Source organism: Halichoerus grypus, chromosome 14 (genome assembly GCF_964656455.1).
Source record: "Halichoerus grypus chromosome 14, mHalGry1.hap1.1, whole genome shotgun sequence".
Lineage (NCBI taxonomy): Eukaryota > Metazoa > Chordata > Mammalia > Carnivora > Phocidae > Halichoerus > Halichoerus grypus.
In genome coordinates, this window is record NC_135725.1 from 73,208,624 (window position 1) to 73,233,747 (window position 25,124).

At 40.7% G+C, this 25,124-nt stretch overlaps 1 protein-coding gene across 1 annotated transcript in view; it reads right to left on the reverse strand.

Annotated features, from left to right (window-relative positions):
* The window catches only part of SUSD1 (sushi domain containing 1), a 122,968-nt gene that overhangs the window by 55,972 nt on the left and 41,872 nt on the right, over positions 1 to 25,124 (reverse strand). Inside the window, exons 7-10 of the mRNA XM_078061296.1 lie at positions 19,966 to 20,063; positions 19,205 to 19,391; positions 4,551 to 4,660; positions 440 to 632 (exon numbers count right to left, since the gene is read on the reverse strand). Of these exons, the coding sequence (XP_077917422.1) occupies positions 440 to 632; positions 4,551 to 4,660; positions 19,205 to 19,391; positions 19,966 to 20,063 (588 nt within the window). The remainder of the gene's footprint in view (positions 1 to 439; positions 633 to 4,550; positions 4,661 to 19,204; positions 19,392 to 19,965; positions 20,064 to 25,124) is intronic.

The window sequence follows — 25,124 nt, forward strand, 5'->3', positions numbered from 1 at the left end:
GTCAGGTTCATGTGCTCAGACATGTTCCAGTCATAAGGCCTCCCTGTCTCAACCAGTGCCAGCACAGTGCGGCTCACGTTACTGATCTCCAGGAATTTGGTTCTAGTTGTTCATAATGACTACCCTGGGGGCTCAGCAATCTTAAACCTGGGGTAAGAGATAGGAAGCCTTACAGTATTTTCAATCCATCACTATCAGGAAGCCCTAAATAAAACAGTCCATTCTTGATCTCTACCCGCTATGAGCCAGAACCCCTATGGGGAAGGGGATGGGTGGTAAGATTCAGGCACCCTAAAGCCCAGAAAAAGGTTGGTAGTCATTAGAACTAGAACACAAGTCTCTTGACTCCCAGATTAGCATTCTTTATGCTCCCCCACATTGTGCAATTCACATATTTCACATGTCCTGAGACACAAAACAGAGGGACACGTACACCCACCTGCTGGTGCGGTTGTCATCATTATTTGCACTGAGTGCTGCTCAGAAGATCCCAGGAGAGTGACATTCACTGTGTAATCAGTTGCTGGGTACAGGTCTAAACACACCACTGGAGCTCGTTCCCTTGTTGTAAAGTTAAATGATGTTGCATGATAAAAATTATTCAGATACCACCTTTGGCCCAGAACTTTAAACTGTCATGAGATTAAAAGAAAGGGTTGCATTAAATTTTCTGTTGGCTTGCAGATATCTAGACTATAAGCAAAACAGAGATAAAGCAAGAAGGTTCATTCTGTTAGAATTATTTTTAATACAATAGCAAGCTAAACTGGGGATGGACTTTACAAACCTACTCTCCCTATCCTATTCAACGTCCCCCTCCACCAGCTACAGGACAAAGCTTAAAATGCATAACTGCATCTCAAATGAACAAAATGTAGGCTATTCTAAGATAACGATGTCCTCCCAGGTAAACAAGATGGCACTGGAGCTACTGGGCAAATCCTTTTAATTTCTTTTCATTCATAAAGAATCCATTGATATGCCTCATGAAACAGAATTTTTGAACTTTATGAGGATTCCTCCCAATTATGCATTCAAAGCAACTGTGCAAGGGTACTTCACTTGGTCCTTCCTGTTAGAGCTCTGGTAAAAGAGTTTTTGGTCCATGGATTCATCATGCAGCTGTTAGCCTTTAATACTCTATCCATTGCCTGGGGCGCCTGGGTGGCTCAGTTGGTTAAGCAACTGCCTTCAGCTCAGGTCATGATCCTGGAGTCCCGGGATCGAGCCCCGCATCGGGCTCCCCGCTCAGCGGAGAGTCTGCTTCTCCCTCTGACCCTCTCCCCTCTCATGTGCTCTCTCTCTCTCTCATTCTCTGTCTTTCAAATAAATAAATAAATCTTTAAAAAAAAAAAAATACTCTATCCATTGCCAAACCAAGATGCATGTATAATATAGGGACTTACAAGGGAAAAAATATGTGAAGGTCCCAGAAGTAATATGCTCAACCCCTGATCGATCTGTGTGCTACAGCTGGGCATTTTGGGTTTAGCGTCTCCTTTGATGCTCATGTCATTGGCTATGACGGCCCTCCATCCTTCCTCATCACTGCCATTCTTCCACAGTCACTCAACACCCTGACATCTGGCTCACTGGGAGTTTCCCCTCTCCCCCAATTCCTAGCATTCTCTCGGGTAACCTAAAGGTCCTTATAGACAAGCCATCAAAACTTGGCCTCAGAGATCCTTGAGCTCAATGCTATGAAGTTCCTCCGCTCCACTTTAGCTACTCATATCCACATCCACATCCCAGGCTGCATCATCCTCAGAGCTGCTCCAAGATCTCACAACCTCCTATCCCTCTGCCCCACTCATCCATTATGCCTGATCTCTCTCAAGAAACCCCCAAGATTTCCTCACTCGAGATCTTCTACCCATATTCTACCACCCCCATCCTCGTCTTCCCCAGCTCTCTCAGGTACATTATCACTTCAATTATTCTCTTGCCTGAGACCCTCAACGCCCTTAACCCTCTGTTCTCAATTTCACCCATTCTGGAAAACCCAAAACACACTGGGTCAATCCAGATATTTGGCTTCACCAGTTCTACATTGAGGCTGCTGCCATCTGCTGGAAAAGACCTCACAACTACGTAGGCTGCGTTTCTACAAACTCAGTCTCATCCTAAACTCCACGTGGTTTAGTCTACAAACAAAAAATGACTTTCTGGTTACAAACACTGTATGCACAAATTTATAGTAAAGTTATTTTATTTAAAAATATAGTGTGAAGTTTTTTTTCTCTGTCATTAATTGGTTCTATAAATAAGTATACAGAGTATACGGTGCTGGGTACACAGTGGCAATTAAGGTGCAGGCCTAACCTCAAGGAGCTCACCGATGAGTATCCAGGCAAACAAAATACCCAGGGGTAAGTCCTAGAATACATGAGGCAGCAGGAGCACTCAGGAAGGACACCTAACCCTCCTCCTTGGGGATCAGGAAAAGCTTGCCTATCTAAATTTGGACCCGAGGAGAAATTAGCATTAAGCAGGTGAGTTGCAGACAGGAAAAACAATTCAGACAGCAGGAACGGTGTTTGGGGCAGAAGGTCAGTGAAGCCTTCCTACCAGGGGAGATGACTGCGCTGAGCTTTGTGGATAAACAGGAGGCAGCCAGATAGGGTAAAGGAAGGAAGGGCATTGCTGGTAGGAGAGTCACATATGTGAAGACACAGTGCGAAAAAGAACACAGAAAGTTAATCAGGGAGTATGGGCCTAGAGCTTATAGAACAGATGAGGCCCGGAGAAACAGATTTAGGACTTACCAGCATAGAGACAGTGAAGGAAGCAAAGAGGGATACAGAATGACAAGAGAAGGGGCAACGTACAACCTTGAAGGTATTCAGATTTAAGGGACAGGCAGAGGAAGGGAATCCTAGGAAGGAGAAATAGAGTGGGGTCAAAATAATAGGAGAGGGGCGCCTGGCTCAGTCGGTTAAGTGTCCGACTCTTGATTTCAGCTCAGGTCACGATCTCAGGGTTGTGAGACTGAGTCCACACGCCTAGTGTGGAGCCTGCTTAAGATTCTCTCTCTCTCCCTCTTCCTCTGCCCCTCCCTCCACCTTGCACATGTGCTCTCTCTCAAACAAAAAAAATAGTACTCTATGCTTATAGAAGAATCATGGTGTCTTGTGGTTTAATTTTTTTTCTTTTTTTTTTACTAGTGAAGTATAACGTGTTCATATGTGTTTTGGAGATTATACATATATAATCTCATATATATATATATGTAAGTCCTGGATCTACAACTTAACTGCATGACACACACATATATATATATTTATCCTCTTTTGCAAACTGCCTCTGAATATTCACGTTTTACAATGGATCTGTTGAGAGTATTTTACATGTTACTTAATGCTACTTTATGAATCTTTAACATATTAAAAAACAACTTTTTTTCCCAACTTAACTCTTTAATCATTTTAGTGTAAATGCAAAGAATCATTTATTTTCTCAACGAAGTAGCTAACCAATTGTCCCAGGACCATTTATTTTCACACCAATTTTTAAAAATCATCTAAACTTTATCTGGGTACCTGAATATGTTTCTAGCCCCTGTGTTCCTTCTAAATATGAAAATTTGAATATTTGGCTCACCTGCTTAAAATCCTTCAGTGGCTCCACAGAGACATTAAAAATAAGATTGGAACTCAAAATTATAGGGCTCTTCATGATCTAGTCACTGCTCAGGTTTTTGCCTCATCTCTTCCCATTCTCCCTTGCTTTCTTTGTTCCCTAAGAGAACCACGTTCCCTAATATTCAAGATGCTTCCCTACTTGCCCACAGTGCCCTTCTTCACCTTCACCTCACATCTTTGATCTGGTTGAGTCCCACTCATTCTCTATGATTTAGCATAGTCTTTGCTTCTTGTTAAAAACAAAAAAACAAAAAACAAAACCCTACCTGGACATACACACATGCACACAATCCCCCATTTATTTACCTTTTATCAAAGCACTCATTATACCACACTGTCGTTTACTTGTGTATTTACATTAGTGTGAATTGAAAGTTACAGGTCCTGATACATGATATTCTTTTGGTAAATGGCTAATGAGTGAATGAATGAACTTTAATACTTAGTCTACTCTGCCAAAAGATTTGCAAGGCACTAAAAGTGACACAAAATAACGAATCTCAGTTCCTACCTGAATTTACCAATCTTTTTACTTGAGAGGTATGATTTTTAAAAAGTCAAGTTAAATGAGGACCAATAGCCATACAATGAGTTTCTTAAAAATCTACAAGCCAGCGTGAATTTGATGACAGAATAAGCTGCAATTATAAAATGCACTAAAACAAAATATAATACATACATGTGAAATACCAGACAGGGAAACTGATAGTAAGTCACCCACTAGAGTGTCTTCCTCCAATTTAGTCCCCCACTTGGCACCCATCTCACATCCAACTCTAGAGACAAAAATCAAACTGTCCAGAAGTTCATTCCATTAGTGTTTTTAAATACTTTGGATCCTCACTTGGAGAGCCCTCAAATTTTTAAGTGACGTAATACATTAAGAGATAACATGAGAGATCTTCTTACTTGGTACATTTGTTCTGATCCGAGTCTCCTAGGGTGCCTGTTCAGTTTCAAACAAGCTTCACTGAATACTGAAATATTGAAAATTCCATCATCTTCTAAGAGATCATCTTCTAAAAGATAAAACATACGGAAAGGTTGCACGTCTTAGCAAAACATATCTTGGCTAAGTACAATTGAAACTCTGACATCTTACAAGAGCCAACAGGGTGTTTAACAGCAAGAGCATCCCATCTGCCTACAAGTCCTGGCTCTACGACCTAACTGCATGACCTCAGCTAAGTCACTTAACCCCTCCAATCCTCAGTGTCCTTCTCTGTGAAATCAGGTAATCCGGTTTGCTTTTCTTATATCACAGGCTACTGAGAGAATCAGATAAAATAATTCATATTTAAAAATCACCATAAACTAGGGGCACCTGGGTGGCTCAGTCAGTTAAGCATCTGCCTACAGCTCAGGTCATGATCCCGGGGTCCTGGAATCGAGCCCCGCATCAGGCTCCCTGCTTGGGGAGGGGGGAGGGAGCCTGCTTTTCCCTCTCCCTCCTGCTCATGCTCTCTCTCACTATCTCTCTCTCTCAAATAAATAAATAAAATCTTTTTTTAAAAATCACCATAAGGGGCGCCTGGGTAGCTCAGTCCTTAAGCGTCTGCCTTCGGCTCAGGTCAGGATCCCAGGGTCCTGGGATCGAGCCCCGCATCGGGCTCCCTGCTCTGCGGGAAGCCTGTTTCTCCCTCTCCCACTCTCCCTGCTTGCGTTCCTGCTCTTGCTATCTCTCTGTCAAATAAATAAATAAAATCTTAAAAATAAAAATCACCATAAACTGGAGCACCTGGGTGGCTCAGTTGTTAAGCGTCTGCCTTTGGCTCAGGTCATGATCCCAGGCTCCCTGCTCCGCAGGAAGCCTGCTTCTCCCTCTCCCACTCCCCTGCTTGTGTTCCCTCTCACACTGTCTCTCTCTCTCTCTGTCAGATAAATAAATTAAATCTTTAAAAAAAAATCACTATAAACTAATAAAGCTGTGATATTTTTAGAAAGTTCATCTTATCACTTGGATAGTCCATACATTAAATGTCCTGAAGGTAAGCATGTCAACATCTAAAAAGTCTGAGCATAAGGAAAAGGTGAATGAAAGTCAGAGACCATGGATCAGAACTCTCAGAGTGGGTGGTGTTTCCAACCTAGAAGATGAACAGAGAGGAGATGGCCAGGCAAGATGTTTGCTTCACAGCAGACAGTATTTCAAGAGCTACTCAGGTAAGGACGAAGGCAGTAAAATAATCAGAGAGGAGACTTATTTCAACAAAAAAGACCATTTCACTCCTCCTGCAGTCTGATTTATTCCTTCCATGGTCTATTTTCTTCATGTAGTCATGAAGAAAGAAGAGGTTTGTTACTAATGAGTAAAAAACTCCCAGAGTGTCCAGGAATACCACAGCTAATTTTCAAGGAAGAGCAACTTTCCCAACAAGCCAGTACATTTTCTACAAATGAGAAAAAGTTTAAACGAAACTTTTTATAACTACCTAGAAAACTACATTTCTCCCATGGGAGCCTGCTCCCTAAGAAGGAAGAAGAACAACAAATTATTCTATTCAAAATCAAAACTGCCCACAGCATATTACATGTCACTCACACATGCAACACGAGGCAATTAGCTGGGGGAATAATTGGAAAATGTAAAGAAAAATACGGTTACGAGAGAGAACTAGAGGACCTATCACATGCGTTCCCCTTTATCCTCACAGCTTTTAAAGATTTCGTAAAGACATCAGAAATGAAAATTGCTACGTGTTTGCATATAATTTTGAGGCACACCAAATATATGTATATAAGAAATACCACATGCAGAATGTCTGTTCACAAACAGAACATAAAGCAGAAATACTGTCGGCACAGCTCCCATCTCAGTACGACTGGCTCACTCACAGCCACGAGAGTCTGAACTCAGGCGGAAGATGGGGACGTGAACAAAAGCATCTGGTTCCCACTTCCCACCCCCAATCCTGACAGAAGTGGCGGAGAATAGGAAAAAGGGGTCACAATTTGCATCTGGGTTGGAAGGAAGGGTTGGTTGACATACACAAACCATCAACATGAAGACGTTTCCGCTTAGCACCGTGTGGAGGAGACCAGACAAAAGAAAAGATGCTGAGAGCTACAATGTACAATGTGCCCCCAAGCAAAGAAGCCTGGTCTCAATGTCTTCAAGGAAGGAACTGGGGAAGGACGGGGGCCCACAGAGGTGGGGCCTAGAAGCAAGGAGCGCAACAGGACAAATAAGTGATGGATGCTCCATCTGGAACAATTTAGCCTGGTCGTTCCTGTATTTTGACAGGCAGCCAGGGTAAAAACCATATATACTACTATGACTACTACTAGTAGTAATAATAATAATAGTCCCTCCTTAGCATACTGGAGATCAGTAACATGGAAGGACTTCTATGGGGAGGTCTAGAGACCTGGAGGTTCCACCTGACAGAGAGCCTGGGTGGGCAGGAGGGACTTGGTTCTCTCCTGCCTCTGTAGACCATAGCATCATAATGAAGTCCGACAACACAATGCTGACTGAGAGCAACAGTTTCACAAATCAAGACAGCCAAGTGCTGAGGGGTGCCTAGGTCGCTCGGTCGGTTAAGCGTGGGACTCTTGGTTTCAGCTCGGGTCATGATCTCATGGGTGGTGAGATCCAGCACCACCACCCTCACCCCCCAACCTTTACCCCTCCCCCCACCCCCACAGGTTCTGTGCTCAGTGGTGAGTCTGCTTGAAGATTCTCTCCCTCTGCCCCTGCCCCCTTCTCTCTCACTCTCTCTCAAATAAGTAAATCTTAAAAAAAAAAAAAAAAAAGATAGCAAAAGTGCTCAGAAATAGGGGCGCCTGGGTGGGTCAGTCAGTTAAGTGTCTGACTCTTGATCTCAACTCAGGTCTTGATCTCAGGGTCATGAGTTCAAGCTCTGTGTTGGGCTCCATGCTGGGTGTGGAACCTACTTTAAAAAAAAAAAAAAAAGGGCTCAGAAATAAAGGTCAGGGCATTGGCTTTCTCACAGCTAGCTGCTCCCGGAAGGACAGGATAGAAGGACTCTGGATTATCCAATCAGCAATAAATCCTTCAAGATGAGATCTGAGATAAGCACATTAATATTATCCAATAAAAAGTAAGATCAAAGAGAATGTCATCCATTTTATTACAAGAGAAATATCAAACCTAGATAAAACTTTTATCTTCTAACAATGAGTAATCTAGAAGCAAAAAAACAACAACATGAAAATGATTCTATGAAATCTAAGAAATGATTCTACAAAGAAGATGTGCTTAAGAGGCAAAGAATGAATATTCTTTTGAAAAAAACAATATTGAGCAAAGTAATAGTAAAATTAGGCAACATCTTTTTTGTAAAATTTTTGTAAAAAATTTTAAAGATGGATTAAAACAGATAAAGGATGAGTTAATAAGAGAATGCATGAGAGGAAACTGGTTGAGAGAGGCAGAAATAAAAAGGGAACTAGATGAGGGGCGCCTGGCTGGTTCAGTCAGTAGAGCATGTGATTCTTGATCCTGGGGTAATGAGTTCAAGCCCCACACTGGGCGTAGAGCTTTAAAAAAAAAAAAAAAAAAAGGAACTAGATGAGACAAGGAAATGCAAGTCCAACAACAAAATATAACATGCATTAGAAATAGTGAAGGCCGGGGACGCCTGGGTGGCTCAGTCGTTAAGTGTCTGCCTTCGGCTCAGGTCATGATCCCAGGATCCTGGGATCGAGCCCCGCATCGGGCTCCCTGCTCTGCGGGAAGTCTGCTTCTCCCTCTCCCACTTCCCCTGCTTGGGTTCCCTCTCTCACTGTGTCTCTCTCTGTCAAATAAATAAAATCTTAAAAAAAAAAAGAAAAAAAGAAATAGTGAAGGCCAGAAAGGTCGATGCACATATGCATAAATGTCTGTACAGAATAAACCTGCTGTGCTCTCACGGAAGACAGAGGTAAAAGGCAAGGATATAAAAAGGGAGAGAGTGAAGACCAGTGCAGACAAACAAGGAACTCCATATAGGAGCATTTGATGAGCCAAAATACCAAATGAAAAAAAAAAGCAATAATCAGAGATTTCATGAAAGAAATTATTTCGAATGTGTAAATGTGATGTGGGAAACAAAGGCAAAAGAAAGAATCAAGTTTCCTTACTGCCTAGAGACCACTAACAAGTCCTTGAAATAGGTGCAGTGACCTTCCTCTGGGAGCTCAGCTGCCTGAATGTTGACACTTTGCTAGGGGCAAAAGGCAATCTTAGCCCAACCGACCCCCACCCCATCCTGTGAGTCTACTTGAACATATACATTCCTTTGGAAACTTCCTTTATCTCTACCCCACCACGATACCTGTGAGCAATCGTCCTCCAAGCATATGGCCCACTGATACACATCTGAAGGGTCTCATGACTAAGGGTTTACTAGATAGTAATAAATGACCTTCTCCTAACAATAACTAGTCCCCTCAGGATCCTGGAAACCTTGTTTCCAAAACACCTTGGAGGCTTGTGCTGTCCCTAACCCCCTCCCAACTTGAAAGTATATAATCAGTCACCCGTCACAACCCCAATGCAGCACTTTCTGCCCACAGGTCCTGTCCCCATGCATTAATTAAACCACCATTGGCTCCAAACCCCACCACTTCAAACTACATCAAATGGTCCAAAATCTGAAGATCCAAAAACCTTCAGAGTACTAGGAAAACTTAGTGAAAAACAGTAACATTTATATCACGCCTGATTAGTTTTCATGAGGGAAGGGATTTTTCTGTCTCATTCCCAATGCCTAAAATAATGTCAAACACACAAGTGGTCAATAAACACTTCCCATGTGCATGAGTAAATAGTCTTGAATTTCACACATAAAGAAAGCCTCTGTGACATCAAGGCTTAAAAATCAGATTATCTACGATAGGATTTTTTTCTAAAAAATCACACCCTCTTCAAATTCTCTTTCAAAACTTTAAATTCCCAAAATCAATGTGAAATGCCTCTAGAATTCTACCAAAAGAAGTTATGGACCAAGGAATTAATCTTCACTTGAGCTCTTATTTAGTCATGAAGACAGCGAAAAGACATTCTCACATAATCATGGGCTCAGAAAGTATCCCATTCCTTGGTAAGAAGATAGAAATCTCTGTGCAGTGAAATAAAAATATAGATAAAAATAGAGAAACTTTGGTATGAAAGGACTGGTAGTAAGCACTGAAACTGTTAAAACATATACCTGTTTAAATAAGTGTTATAAATATTGCTCTAAATCAATATAAAGATGAATTCTTTAAAGACGCAATTTACAAGTTAAAAAATAATTAAAAATAAGAAGCTGGCAATAAAATGCTGTATTAAGCCAATAACATAAAGGAAGCAAGAGGGGAAGGAAAAAAAAAGAAGCAGAGAATGCTAACTTCCTTATCTTATTCAGGAAGATGTTAACATTATTTCAGTCTGAACACCGGTAATCAGAAATACACATTCAAATAGGATTTTGTTTGTTTTTTAATGTGTAATATAAAATAAAAATAAAAATAAATATATTTATAAAAATATAAAATAAAAATAAAAATAATGTGTAATATCAAATAAAAAATTAAAAAATAATGTAAAATAAAATAAAAATACTGAACCACTGAAGAAGAAAATCTGTGGAGCAAAAAGGTAGAAAACAATGGACACAGCAAAGCAACATTAGAAAAAAAACAAGATGACAGAAGAAAGGAAAATCATAAAGAACACTAAATGTAAATTTCTAATCTACTTAAAAACAAAACTTTTCTCAAAACGGTTCCGTCCATGCTGCCTCCTGGAGTATAACCCAGCAATGTTACTGAGAGAGATTTTAAGAGCAAAAGTGTTTAGGCGTGGGGGAGATGGGGGAAACAGGTGAAGGGCATTAAGAGCACACTAACCGTGATGAGCACTGAGTAATATATGGAACTGCTGAATCACTATATTGTACACCTGAAACTGATATAACACTGTACGTTAACTACACTGAAATTAAAATTTTTTTAATTTAAAAAAGAACAAAAGTGCGCAAAGGCATATTATGCAAATAGATGTACAAAGAAATCAAGAGAACCAATATTGCTATCAAACTATAATTCAAGGCAAAAAATTTTTAAACAGGATAAAGTGAGCCAGTTGTTACTAATGAAAGAATCTACAGTAAGACATCAGTCATGAACATAAATATTGTTAACTCAAAATGTGTGAATCCAAACAATTAGAATTTCTGAGAGAAACTGAGAAAAATGGCAATCCAGGTATCTACAAACCACCACCAACAACAAAAAACAGAAGTCTGGAATACCTTTATTAATAGAGTTGACTGAAGACTAGCTCTTACTCTACTCACAAGCAAACGTACTACCTTATTATTGCAAAACTTTCCCAAATAATAAGCCCCAAGAAAATGACAATAAATCCCCTCAAAAATACCAAAATGTAATAAAACTAGAAATTAACAACAAAGTTAAATGTTAAAAAAAAAAGAAAACCTACCATTTGTATAATTTACTTGTAATTAATCCTTCAATCAATGGGGAAATCAAATAGAAATTATGTAATGCTTTGAAAGTAAACATAAAGAGAACATATATTAACACACTCATAAATAATTCTTCAATCAAAGACAAAATCAGAAGGTCAATTATATCATGCCTTGAAAGTAGGGATAAAGAGAGTACATATCAATGCCTAAGGAATTCTGCCAATGCTCAAGTCCAAAAACATTAAAAACTTTTATTATCAAATGGAAAAGAATGGAAATGAGTTGAATTATGCATTCAACTCAAGAATTTAGTAATAGAACAATATAACCAACTTAAGAGAATCGAGGAGAAAAAAGTAATAAAACTAAGGGGAGAAATTAATGAGATAGAAAAAAAACACTTAAAAACCCAAGAGTTTATTCTTTGGGGAAAGAAACAGTAATAAAACAGAAAACTCAAGCTAAGCTAATCAATTTTTTAAGAGAGAGAAAACCAAACTTAGGAATCAGAATAACCTGGGGTTACATAACCTGTAACCCCAGAGCAGTTGTCAACAAATATTCCATATGACATTCTGCCGATATATTTAAAATCCCAACCAAGGGTACCTGGGTGGCTCAGTCATTAAGTGTCTGCCTTCGGCTCAGGTCATGATCCCAGGGTCCTGGGATCGAGTCCCACATCGGGCCCCCTGCTCGGCAGGAAGCCTGCTTCTCCCTCTCCCACTCTCCCTTCTTGTGTTCCCTCTCTCGCTGTCTCTCTCTGTTAAAAAATAAATAAAATCTTAAAAAAAAAAAAATTGACTGAAGAGGTGGTGCCTGGGTGGCTCAGTCGTTAAGCGTCTGCCTTCGGCTCAGGTCATGATCCCAGGGTCCTGGGATCGAGCCCCGCATCACGCTCCCTGCTCGGCGGGAAGCCTGCTTCTCCCTCTCCCTCTACCTCTCCCCGGGCTTGTGTTCCCTCTCTCGCTGTGTCTCTCTCTGTCAAATAAATAAATAAAAAATCTTAAAAAAAACTGAAGAAAATGTAGGAAACAAACAGATCAAAAGAAAATCACAGAAGAAATTAACAAAGTTATCAAAGAATTATCTCCCAAAAGGGGTGAAACTTAATGATCCTACGAGTAATTGTATCCAACTTTAAAAGGAAGGCAATAATTCCAAAGTGATACAAACTTTTCCAGAGCATAAAAAACTATGGAAAACTTCCCAATTCATTTTAAGAGAACTAGTGTAAAGCTTAAATGATATCAGATTGCCAAATGTACAGGCTCTAGAGGAAGAGAATGGCCAATCTTTACACCAGTGCATATATAAACAGAAGAGATAAAACTTAAGTACATACTGAGTTAATGTAGAAATGTGCTTTGTTCCCAGTTGGATTGGCTCCACATAAACCCCAGTTCTCACTAAATTAACTTCCAAATTTAATCCAATTCCACTTAAAATTTCAGAGAGAGGAAAGAGCTCTGGAGACATTTAACAACTCAGCCATGGTCACCTAACTCTTCAACACAGAGTTAAGATGCAAAACCAGGTCTGTCTAACCCCAAAGACCACCATCCTTTTCCTGGGGGTGTGGGGGGGGAGAGATAACCTTGCAGAGGTAACTGGATATTAGTAAAAACAGCTGACACTGAACAACAAGCTGTCATTCTGACTGAATAATGACACATGAGTTTACAGTCTTTTAAAAAGACATATTCCCCAGAAAAACTACAAAATGAACTACAAACAAGTAACAAAATGACAATAAATACATATCTCTCAATAATTACTTTGAATGTAAATGGACTAAGCTCCAAACAAAAGAGAGGGTGTCAGAATGGATTAAAAAACAAGACCTAGCTATATGCTGCCTACAAGAGACCCATTTCAGACCTATAGAAAGTGAGGGGATAGAGAAACATCTATCATGCAAATGGATGTCAAAAGAAAGCTGAAGTAGCAATACTTATACGTGACAGCATAGACCATTTTTTAAGATTTATTTATTTTAGAGCAAGCGAGAGAGAGAGAGAGAGAAGGTAAAAGAGCACATGAGCAGGGGGAAAGGCAGAGGGAGAGAATCCCAAGCAGACTCCCCACTGAGCACAGATTCCAACGCAGGGCTCTTTCCCACAACCCCGAGATCATGACCTGAGCTGAACTTAAGAGTCAGATGCTCAACTGACTGAGCCACCCAGGTGCCCCGGGACAAAACAGACTTTAAAACAAAGACTGTAATAAGAGACAAAGAAGGACACGATATAATAATAAAACGGACAGTCCAACAAAACAATTATAAATATTTATGTACCCAACATGGGATCACCCAATACAGAAAGCAATTAATAACAAACATAAAGGAACTAACCAACAGTAACACAATAATAGTAGGGGACTTTATCATCCCCCTTACATCAATGGACAGATCATCTATGCAGAAAATCAACAAAGAAATAGTGGCTTTGAATGACACACTGGAACAGATGGATTTAACAGATATATTCAGAACATTCCATCCTAAAACAACAGAGTACACATTCTTTGCACACAGAACATTCTCCAGAACAGACCACATATTAGGCCATGAAACAAGTCTCAACAAATTCAAAAAGATCAAAGTCATGCTATGCATCTTTTCTGACCACAACACTTTGACACTAGAAGTCAATCACAAGAAAAAATCTGGAAAGACCATAAATACAATGGAGGTTAAATAACATGCTACTAAACAATGAACAGTTCAACCAAGAAATCAAAGAAGAAATAAAGAATTACATGAAAATAAATGAAAATGAAAACACAACAATCCAAAATCTTTGGGGTGCAGCAAAAATGATTTTTTTTTAAGATTTTATTTATTTGAGAGAGAGAGAGCACAGAGGGAAAGTGAGAGGGAGAAGCAGACTCCCCCTTGAGCAGAGAGCCTGATGCGGGGCTTGATCCCAGGACCCTGATATCATAACCTAAGTCAAAGGCAGATGCTTAACAAACTAAGACACCCGGGCACCCCAACAAAAATGATTCTAAGAGGGAAGTTTAGGGCAGTACAGACATACCTCAAGAAGCAAATAAATCTCACATAAAAACCTAACCTTACACCTAAAGGAGCAAAAAAAGGGAAGAAACAAAACCTAAACCCAGCGAAAGGAAGGAAATAATAAAGATTAGAGTAGAAATAAATTATATAGAAACCAAAAAACAATAGGACAGATTAATGAAACCAGGAACTGGTTCTTTGAAAAGATCAATAAAATTGACAAACTTCTAGTCAGACTCAGGAAAAGAAAAAGAGAGAGGAGAAACAACACATCACAAATGAGAGACGAAAAATAACAACCAACCAAATAACAACCAACACCACAGAAATACAAACGGTTAGAAGAGAATATTATGAAAAACTCTACACCAATAAATTGGACAACCTAGAAGAAATGGATAAATTCCTAGAAACATATAATCTACCAAAACTGAAATAGGAAGAAATAGAAAATCTGACGAGACCAATAACCAGCCAAGAAATTTAATCAGTAATAAAAAACTCCCAACAAACAAAAGTCCAGGACCAGATGGCTTCAAAGGCAAATTCTACCAAACATTTAAAGAATTGATATCTATTCTCTCAAACTACTCAAAAAAATAGAAGAGGAAGGAAAACTTCCAAATTCATTCTATGAGGCCGGTATCATTCTGATACCAAAGCAAGATAAAGACGCCACAAAATAAAGAGAACTACAGGCCAATATCTCTGATGACTATAAATGCAAAAATCCTCAACAAAATACTAGCAAATTAAATCCAACAATACATTAAAATAATCATTCACCACGATCAAGTGGGATTTATTCCCAGGAATGCAAGCATGGTTCAATTTTCACAAATCAATCAATATGATACAAGATAGGATAAGAACCATATGATCATTTCAATAGATACAGAAAAAGCATTTGACAGATACAACATCCATTCATGATAAAAACCCTCAACAAAAGTCTAGAGGGAACATACCTCAACATAATAAAGGTCTTATCTGGAAAACCCACAGCTAACATCATACCTGATGGGGGAAAACTGAGACCTTTTCTCCTAAGCTCAAGAATAACACATGGATGTCAACTCTCACCACTTTTATTCAACATAGTACTGGAAGTCCTAGCCACAGCAATCAGACAACAAAAAGAAATAAAAGGCATCCAAATTGGTAAGGAAGAAGCAAACTTTTACTATTTGCAGATGACATGACACTATATATAGAAAATCCTAGGGGGCGCCTGGGTGGCTCAGTCGTTAAGTGTCTGCCTTCCACTCAGGTCATGGTCCCGGGGTCCTGGGATCGAGCCCCACATCAGGCTCCCTACTCTGTGGGGAGCCTGCTTCTTCCTCTCCCACTCCCCCTGCTTGTGTTCCCTCTCTGGCTGTGTCTCTCTCTGTCAAATAAATAAATAAAATACTAAAAAAAAAAAAAAGGAAATCCTAAAGACTTCACCAAAAAGCAACTAAAACTGATAAATGAATTTGGTAAAGTCACAGGATACAAAATCAACATACAGAAATCTGTTGCATTTCTATACACTAATAAAAGCAACAGAAAGAGAAATTAAGAAAACAATTCCATTTACAACTGCATTAAAAACAATAAAATACCTAGGAATAAACTTACCACAGAGGTGAAAGACTTGTACTCTGAAAACTATAAAACACTGATGAAAGAAACTGAAGACAACACAAAGAAATGAAAAGACATTCCATGCTCATGGATTGGAAGAACAAATAGTTAAAATGTCCATACTACCCAAAGCAATCTACAGATTTAATGTAACCCCTATCAAAATACCAACAGCATTTTTCAGAGAACTACAACAAACAATCCTAAAATTTGTATGGGCCCACAAAAGACTGTGAGGAGCCAAAGCAATTGAAAAAGAAAAGGAAAACTGGAGGCATCACAATTCCAGACTTCAAGTTTTATTACAAAGCTGTAGTGATCAAAACGGTACTAGCACAAAAACAGACACATAGATCAATGGAACAGAAGAAAAAACCCAGAAATAAACCCACAATTATATGGTCAATTTATCTTTGGCAAAGCAGGAAACAATATGCAATGGGAAAAAGACAGTCTCTTCAACAAATGGTGTTGGGAAAACTGGACAGCAACATGCAAAAGAATGAAACTGGACCACTTTCTTTCATCATACACAAAAATAAACTCAAAATGGATTAGAGACCTAAATGTGAGACCTGAAACCATAAAAATCCTAGAAGAGAGCACAGACAGTAATTTCTCTGACATCGGCCATAGCAACATTTCTCTAGATGTTTCCTGAAGCAAGGGAAACAAAAGCAAAAAGAAACTATTGGGACTACATCAAAATGAAAAGCTTCTGCAGAGCAAAGAAAACAATCAACAAAGCTAAAAGGTAACCTACAGAATGGGAGAAGATACTTGCAAATAATGTATCTGATAAAGCATTAGTATCCAAAATATAAAAAGAACTGATACAACTCAACACCCAAAAAACAAATAACCCAATTAAAAAATGACCAAAAGACATAAACAGATATTTCTCCAAAGAAAACATACAGATGGCCAACAGACACATTGAAAGATGTTCAACATCACTTATCATCAGGAAATGCAAATCAAAACCACAATGACATATCACCTCACACCTGTCAGAATGGCTAAAATCAACAACACAAGAAACAACAAGTGTTAGTGAGGATGTGGAGAAAAGGGAACTCTCATGCACACTGTTGGTGGGAATGCACGCTGGTGCAGCCACTGTGGAAAACAGTATGGAGGTTCCTCAAAAAATTAAAAATGGAGAGTACGCAGACCATCACCTTGAGGGAAGTGTGCTCAGGACTCATTCTGATCTTCCCTAAATATCTATGTTATAAAGAAGCTCAGGTACTCACAGAATGAAAATATCTTCATAAAATGATTCCAGAATCTCAAGACCATTACATATCAACAAATAGGATTCATCTTTAAGATAATAAGAATCACTGAAGAACTTAACTAGGACTTTCCAACTACTGAGGACCTGTTAATTAGCACCTCCCACATAACCTAAGCTGGATCCTCCATAGGAAAAGCCATGGGATTACACAGTGAGAAGGCAGGCATCTGCAAATCAGGAAGAGGCTTTCATCAGAAACAGAATTTACCAGCACCTTGATTGTATACTTCTAGGCTCCAGAACTGTGAGAAAATAAATGTCTGTTATTTAAGCCACTCAAAAAAAAAAAAAAAAATTAAAAATGGAACTACCCCATGATCCAGTAATCGTACTACTGGGTATTTACTCAAAGAATGCAAGAACGCTCATTCAAAGGGATACATGCACCCCTATGTTTATAGCATTATTTACAATAGCCAAACTATGGAAGCAGACTAAGTGTCCATCGATTGATGAATGGATAAAGAAGATGTGGTGTGCGCACCCGCGTGCACGTGCAAACACACACACACACACACACACACACACACACACACACAGAGGAATATTATTCGGCCATAAAAAAGAATGAAATCTTGCCATTTGCCATGACATGGATGGAGCTACAGAGTATTATGCTAAGTGAAATAAGTCAATCAGAGAAAGACAAATACCATAGGATTTCGTTCATATGTGGAATTTAAGAAACAAAACAAATGAGCAAAGGGAAAAAAAGACAGAGAGGGAGACAAACCAAGAAACAGACTCTTAACTACAGAGAACAAACTGATGGTCACCAGAAGGGAGTGGGTGGGAGTGGGTTAAACAGGTGATGAGGATTAAAGAGTCCACTTATCATGATGAGCTCTGAGTCATGTAGAAAATGGTTGAATCACTATATTGTATACCTGAAACTCATATAACACTATATGTTAACTGTTAAGGAGTTGAAATTAAAAACTTATAAGAAAAAAAAGAAGACCATGTATTCCTGATAAATCCATAGCAGTTTATCATTAATTTTGAACAAGACTTTCTAGTTATCATATTCATATCACATTCATTCTACAACACCTTTCCCTACATATTATATATTGTTTTACTTATATACAAGTGCCCTGGGGATCAAATTTGTATAATTTTGTAGTTGGCTTTCTGTTGTTAAGATTGGCAGACTATTTCATTATTTCTGCCAAATCCATGTCACTTCCCAGTTCCTGGTGACAGCAATACCTGGAGGCCGGGGCACCTTTTAAGTGGGACATCAGACAGCTAGTTGAGAACTACCTCAACTCACCAAAAATGATAAATGACACCAATGGCTTCTCGAGATTTGCTTACAAGGTATTTAATTAGTCCTGACACCCCATAACGAGAATTGTGAAAAAAATTATTATAATTGTCACAACATTATAAAAATCCATGAGATACATATGTACAATGAGGTTTATTACCACTTTTTGAAACTCCTTCCTGGGGCGCCTGGGTGGCTCAGTTGGTTGAGCAGCTGCCTTCGGCTCAGGTCATGATCCTGGAGTCCCGGGATCGAGTCCCGCATCGGGCTCCCTGCTCAGCGGGGAGTCTGCTTCTCCCTCTGGCCCTCCCCCCTCTCATGCTCTCTCTCTATCTCATTCTCTCTCAAATAAATAAATAAAATCTTAAAAAAATAAAAATAAAAATGAAACTCCTTCCTGTTCACTTCTCTTATCTCCCTTCCTGCATCCTAGGGCTGCTTCTCCCTATCCACTCGCTCACTATCAACTTGATTCGCACCCCCAACCAGTCCTGGGGTCAGTTTCCATCCTAGATGTAAAGCCACTGGGTCACCCTCCCCAGCTCCTCCTCTCCCACAGCCAAGAGTAAGAAAGGACTATTGTGTTTCCTACCAACGGTAAGTCACATTGCTACCCTCTAGTGCCTTGGATAATTGAGAATTGACTGCCTCATCACCTAATGTTCTCCTCTTTCAAATGCCTTATTACCTTCCATTTCAACCAAGGACCCAGCTAAGAAACAATCCATCAGTGCTCATTCGGCCTGGCATCAATAGGACAGGAATCTCTCCTACAAGACCTCCTAGAACTGCATCCTCCTCACGACAAACCTCAGAAAGCAACTATGAGCTCTCGTGCCCAGCTGACTCTGAAGGACAGTCCCCCACATCCTGTGCTTAGCATTTTCTGGGAGGCAATGAGACTTCACCTCCACCTACCAGCCGTCTGGAACCCAATGATGGCCGGCACGGAGCGCGCGGGGGGGGCGGTGGAAACGCTCACGGTGTAGTTGGTGCCTTGGTACAGATCTAGGCACACTTCTGGGGTCCTGCTGTCTGTGGTCACGTTGACTGTCTCCTCGTGAACTGATCCCACAGGGTGCAACCGTTGTCCTTTCATGTATATCTTTGGGAGGGGAAAAGAAAAAAGAACCCGCTGTGACTCTGGTGAAAACAACCGAGAGACTTGGTGGAGCGGAATCCCATTCTCCTACTATTCCTTTGACACCACACTGTGCACGCAGAGGAGACGAACAAGGTCAGCCTCTGCTATCAGGTATCTGATGCTGAAGTCTGATCAGCCCAGTAACCAATAAACCCTAAGAAGTGACATAAAATGAGGAGTCCCTCTAGGGAGGCCTAAGCTGCACACAAAGGACCAGCCGTCCGTGGAGGCAGTCACAACCTGTCCCCGAGGCAGCAGATGTTTCCAGGCCTCCTCTGGGGGAGTGAGATACAAGTGCTGGGGAACAGGCGATCATGATGATGCCAAATATAAACAATATATCCCCACACATACCCCCTGCCGAATGACACATACATTAAACACAGAATGTAAAATAAAATAAACCAGGTATCTTAAAAAAAGAATCTGATCACTTTTTAGAAGAACAATCAGACAATGAGATGGAGAAGCCCTCATGAAAGGAAGTCTCTCCAAGTCATGTTCCTAGCAGGAAAAAGTGGATCATTTCACTTACCACGTAAACAATCTTGGAGATGATCCTTCCTGGATTTATCTGCCACCTCACACAGGTGTTATTAAACACTGATACATCACTAATTTCTGTAATTATTTCTAAAATAGAAAAAGAGAGAGTCTACTCACAAAATGCATCAATGGGCTCTGGCATGACTCAGTTTCTCTGTGCAGCTCATATCTCCACTAATCACCATTCATGCTCTGATTCAGAAAGCAAATCAGGCAATTCAAGCTGCCCCAGGCCAATCACCCCATTTCTCTTCATCAAGAATGAGCCTGGCCTATTACCTGACTTGGAGGAAAAGAAAAGATAGACACCCGCTTGAGAATGGCTGAGAACTCCAACCTGTGATTGGCCTGGCAGGCCACTGGATGCCACCGGCGTTCCATTCCTGCGGGATAGAGAGCCCAGAGCTGCGCCCTGAATCTCCCCTGCAGCTGCCCAGGAAAGATGTGTTTCCGGCTTTGTACCACCTGGCTGACAGAACACTCTTATTTCCAGGTCACTGCTGTTCCCAAGAGGGAAATGACACACATCCCTACATGGGACCATTCCTCAGGAGCAGCTTGGAGTAAACTAAATAAATTCTCCATAACGTCCCTGGATATTTCTGGGGCTTCTCTAACTGAAGCTATTTAATTCTGATTTATCAGAAAGCCACTGATTTCTTCAAGTTGTCCTGCTTCTTTTAAATATTCTGTGTGTATTTCATATAATAAATTTGGCAATATGGGAAACCTTGGTTCTGAGGTCACAATTTCCAATGGACTGTATTGGCTCTCTTTCCTCGCCTGCTTTACTCACTGTACCCCTCACCCCTGCTTCCCGGGATATCATTCCCCATTGTGTAATAAATGTAAGCCCTGAGCCTCAGGCTCTGCTTTCTGGGAAACCCAAGGTAAGACTCCCACCAAGAAGGGTGAGAAAGTTAATTCTCCATCTCAGAAGATGCCTCCTCTCAACTCAGCCCCCTCTCTCCCTTCTCGGCCTCCAACGTGGGAAAGAGAGCCTGCACATCGGGCACCTGTAGGACTGACTCATTTCCCCTGTACCCGGAACCAGTGCTACCTTTAGATAGGCCCTGGTCTACTGATGATCTCTTTGCCATACAAGATTTTACATCTTTATTAAATCATCCATCAGCAGCATTATCGGGTCTTGGGTAAGCCCAGGTCAGGCTGTCAGTAAGTGAGAATAAATACAGGCAGACAGAGGAAAACAGACAAATTCCTGGAAAGACACCAGAGGATCACCTGTGGCTATCTAAAGCATTCTCGGGTCTCTACATCAATACTTCTCCCAGAGCACAGATAAAATGAAATCAAAGAAATACTCCAGTTGTGGACACGGGTACCCCAATAGATGCAAAGATCCTCTGTTCACCTACTTGGGGAGCATGAAGATTACATTGGTGCCAGTCTTTTATCAGCTTGAACAAGCCCCAAACACTCTAGCCCCTTCCCTCCCAATCACCCTTCAAAGGCCCTAGAGCCCTGGACTCCTCTGCTCACCCACACATCCCTCTGATACTAACACACCACCTGGTCCAGAAGGAAAAGGAAACAGCCCATTCTTCACCTGGTCTCTGACTGCCAGTAAAGCAAATTTCCTTCTCACTTTGCCACAAGCAGAGATGAGAAAGGAGACATGAAAGTTTCCTTTCTTGTCCTTCCATTTTGCTCATTCACTATGACAACAGCAAATGACATCTCAAAATTGCCATCTGCCTCCTGCCTGCGCCATGCTCTCTTGCACAGATGGGACCAAGATCTGATTACAGGGATGTCAGATAGCTCATCCCAAGGAGCAGTTTAACAAAATGCAGTTGCTTTTCCCTCCAGGTGTCTACAAATCAGCTGGAAAGACCTCTTTATAAACCCATCAGATACTAAACATCCACATAAATGCTGCCCTTTTAAAAGAGATACCCTAATTCTAATAGTACCGATAACTGAAGACATTTCTGGAAGTTCTCTTTGGAACTGACTCCAGGGCTCTTTATGCACCATTCACTGAATGATTACCAAATGCCAAGCATCCTCCCATGCCAGGCACTGGGCTGTGACAATGATCAGAACAAAAGCCCTTCCCCCAGGAACATGTTGTCTAATGGAGGGAGCAAACATATAAGTAGGAAGATTACAACTCGATAAATCTTAGAACAAAGTTACACATGAGTACACGGGGTCTAGAGAAAGAAGCCACCCACTCTTACTGGAGGGCCTGGGGAAGCCGGCTTTGTGGAGGGCATGACCTTGACGGATGAATGGCTGAAGAGCGGGGAAGACACCTAAGCAAACAGACAGCGGGGCTAACGCCTGGAACCGTAAAGGGCTGTGGCATATTCAGGGTGCTGAGAAGGAGGCAAGACAGGATCAGACAGGGAACGACCCCGCTCGCTATACGAAGTGCAGACTTACTCCTATGAGCAATGGGTAGCTAAAGGCAGGAACACAACGGCATTTTTTTTCTTTAGAAAGGTAACTCCGGTGTTTTGCGAAGTAGACACTGGAGTAGAACTGGAGATCATAAGAACAGGATACTCTCTACCCAGGGATTATAATGCGCCAAACACTGATAGATCTTTATTTTTTTTTTTAAAGATTTATTTATTTATTTATTTGACAGCGAGAGACACAGCGAGAGAAGGAACACAAGCAGGGGGAGTGGGAGAGGGAGAAGCAGGCTTCCCGCGGAGCAGGGAGCCCGATGCGGGGCTCGATCCCAGGACCCTGGGATCATGACCTGAGCCGAAGGCAGATGCTTAACGACTGAGCCACCCAGGCGCCCCACTGTTCTTTAAAGACCAGATCTCATTTGAAGAGCAGTCGTAAGAAGCAACAGCAAACATTTATTGAGTTATTACTATGGACCTGATAGTATGTATAGAACTTTAAAAGTATCATTTATTTAATCTTCAAGATAACTCCATGATAATAATTTCATAATACACGAAAGTCAGACCATCACGCTGTGTGCCTTAAACTTATGCAGTGATGTATGTCATTATTTCTCAATAAAACTGGGCAAAATATTAAAAATTAATTTAATTTAAAATAAGCCATGAGCTCAATATTATTGTGTCCATTTTCTAGACCTGAGGCTTAGAGAAGTTACATAACCCGCCAAAGGTCATGCGGGTTGTAAGCAGTCAAGTCAGGATTCAAAACAAGAACCGTCAGACTCCAAGGCCAGGAGCTGGGGGCATTGTGGCAGTTATTCAGCAGAGAGGAGGAGAGGTGGCCTCAGGGCCGGGTTTTAAAGCCAGAAGACAACTCTGAAGGAGAAGCAATAGGAGGTGAGTGATAAGGAACAGCTGGGAGTCTAGGCTGACTGCCAGCCTTTGAGCTCGAGAGTCTGAATGGATTGTCTTGTACTGTTCTCCTGAGAAACAGAGGCGGGAGCACGCCGGGTTTGGGAGAAAAAGACTAACGAACTGTGTTTAGAACATGCTAGATAGGAGTTCTCTACAGACTGTCCAGGTGAAAAAAAATCATCTTGAAAGTCAGCAACGTACGGATGGTCACTGATGCCAAGTGTGAGGTAACATCCAGGGAGGACACGGAGAGCAGCCCAACGGACATGGAACCCAAGGGGAAACCAGAGGACACAGAGTAGCAGAGAGGAAGGAGACTGGCTGGAGGTGGGATGCCTGGAGGCCAAGGAAAGAAGATGTGAAGGAGTGTCTGCTTCCTCCAAAGTTATCTCCCTTCCTTCCCACCAATTCCCCACAATGTCCTCACCTCTGACCCAAGAAGGACCTGGAGCAGGTCGTCACAGCACCAGGGAAAACCTCCACCTCTTTCTTCTCTCACATGGTTCTTGATCCCCAGAGCACCCAAAGTGTCATGATGAGATCTGAAGTTTGACTTCAGGAAGAGGTAGGTAGAGCAGGCCTGTGCCTCGTCCAGTTAGAGGACACTTAGGCCTCTCTGGATTTTATTTAAAAAAAAAAAAAAAAAAGCCCCCCCCCCCCCCATCCAATTGAACTCTCCATTAGATCTGGGGAAGGAAAGCTTCAGTGGGTAATAGAATACCTTTGCTTGCCTTTGGATTCTGTATGTGGTGCATGCATGTGTAGAAATGTATATAGGTATATATTTTAGTATTCTACTAGCATCCAGCATTTCTCTGTAGTACTTACCACATTTATAACTAAATAATTTTGTAATTGGTTATTCAGCGTCTGTCTCTCCTGAATGTAAGCTCTATGATAGCAAAGACCAGGTTTATCTCTCTATCCCCAGAACCTAAGAGAGTACCTTAGATTTTTTTTTTTTTATATTTATTTGGTTGACTGACTGAATGGATGGACGAAGGTATGATTAGGTGATCAACAATACTCAATGTTGTGGAAAGGTTAAGAGGACTGAGGATTGAAACTAGAACAGGAATTTGACAGGTGGTCCCTAGGGACCTTGGTGAGAGAGCTACAGTGGACTGAAGGCTCTGGGTGCCTGACTGTTGGCTGGGAAGAGAAGTAGGGAGGGAGGGGACAGAGGCAGTGGACATACTCTCAGGAGTCCCACTGTGGACAGGGACTGATTCAGCAGACTCTCTTGGTTTCCAATTTTATATCCTTTTTCTCTATTTTTGGAAACAGTAAAAGATCATTGAGAGTAAGTTCAGGTGACCCAAGGAGATGGGCAAGCTCAGTGTCATTTCTAGTCAAACAGTATCTGATTTCAAAAGTTAAATGACTGATCTTCTAATATGACTCACAAACTACTTCCAAAGGCAATTTCCAAACACAGATTACAAAACAGATACATTTTGATAATGGCAGCATCACTGAAATCAAAGTGACTATTTGAATAAGTGCATGCTTGGCTGTAAGAGTTCTGCTATATTTCCTTTCCTGTTTTTAAGTCTTTAGAGTCACATACAATAGGTAGAAGTAACAAGACTTAGAGGAGTGCTTTCCTAAAATGCATTATACACCTAAGGATGACTTTTTGCAGCACATGAATAAATTTATATATGTTTGCTTGTACTGACTTTTGTGTATATTAGAAAAAAATACACGTAGTTCATCCAACTCATAATATCACATATACTACACAAAGTGTCTTTGATCAATAAATTTAAATTATGATTTGAAATTTTAAATATAAGGTTTTTAAAGAAACTTATTTAAAAAAATAATACTTTTGTTA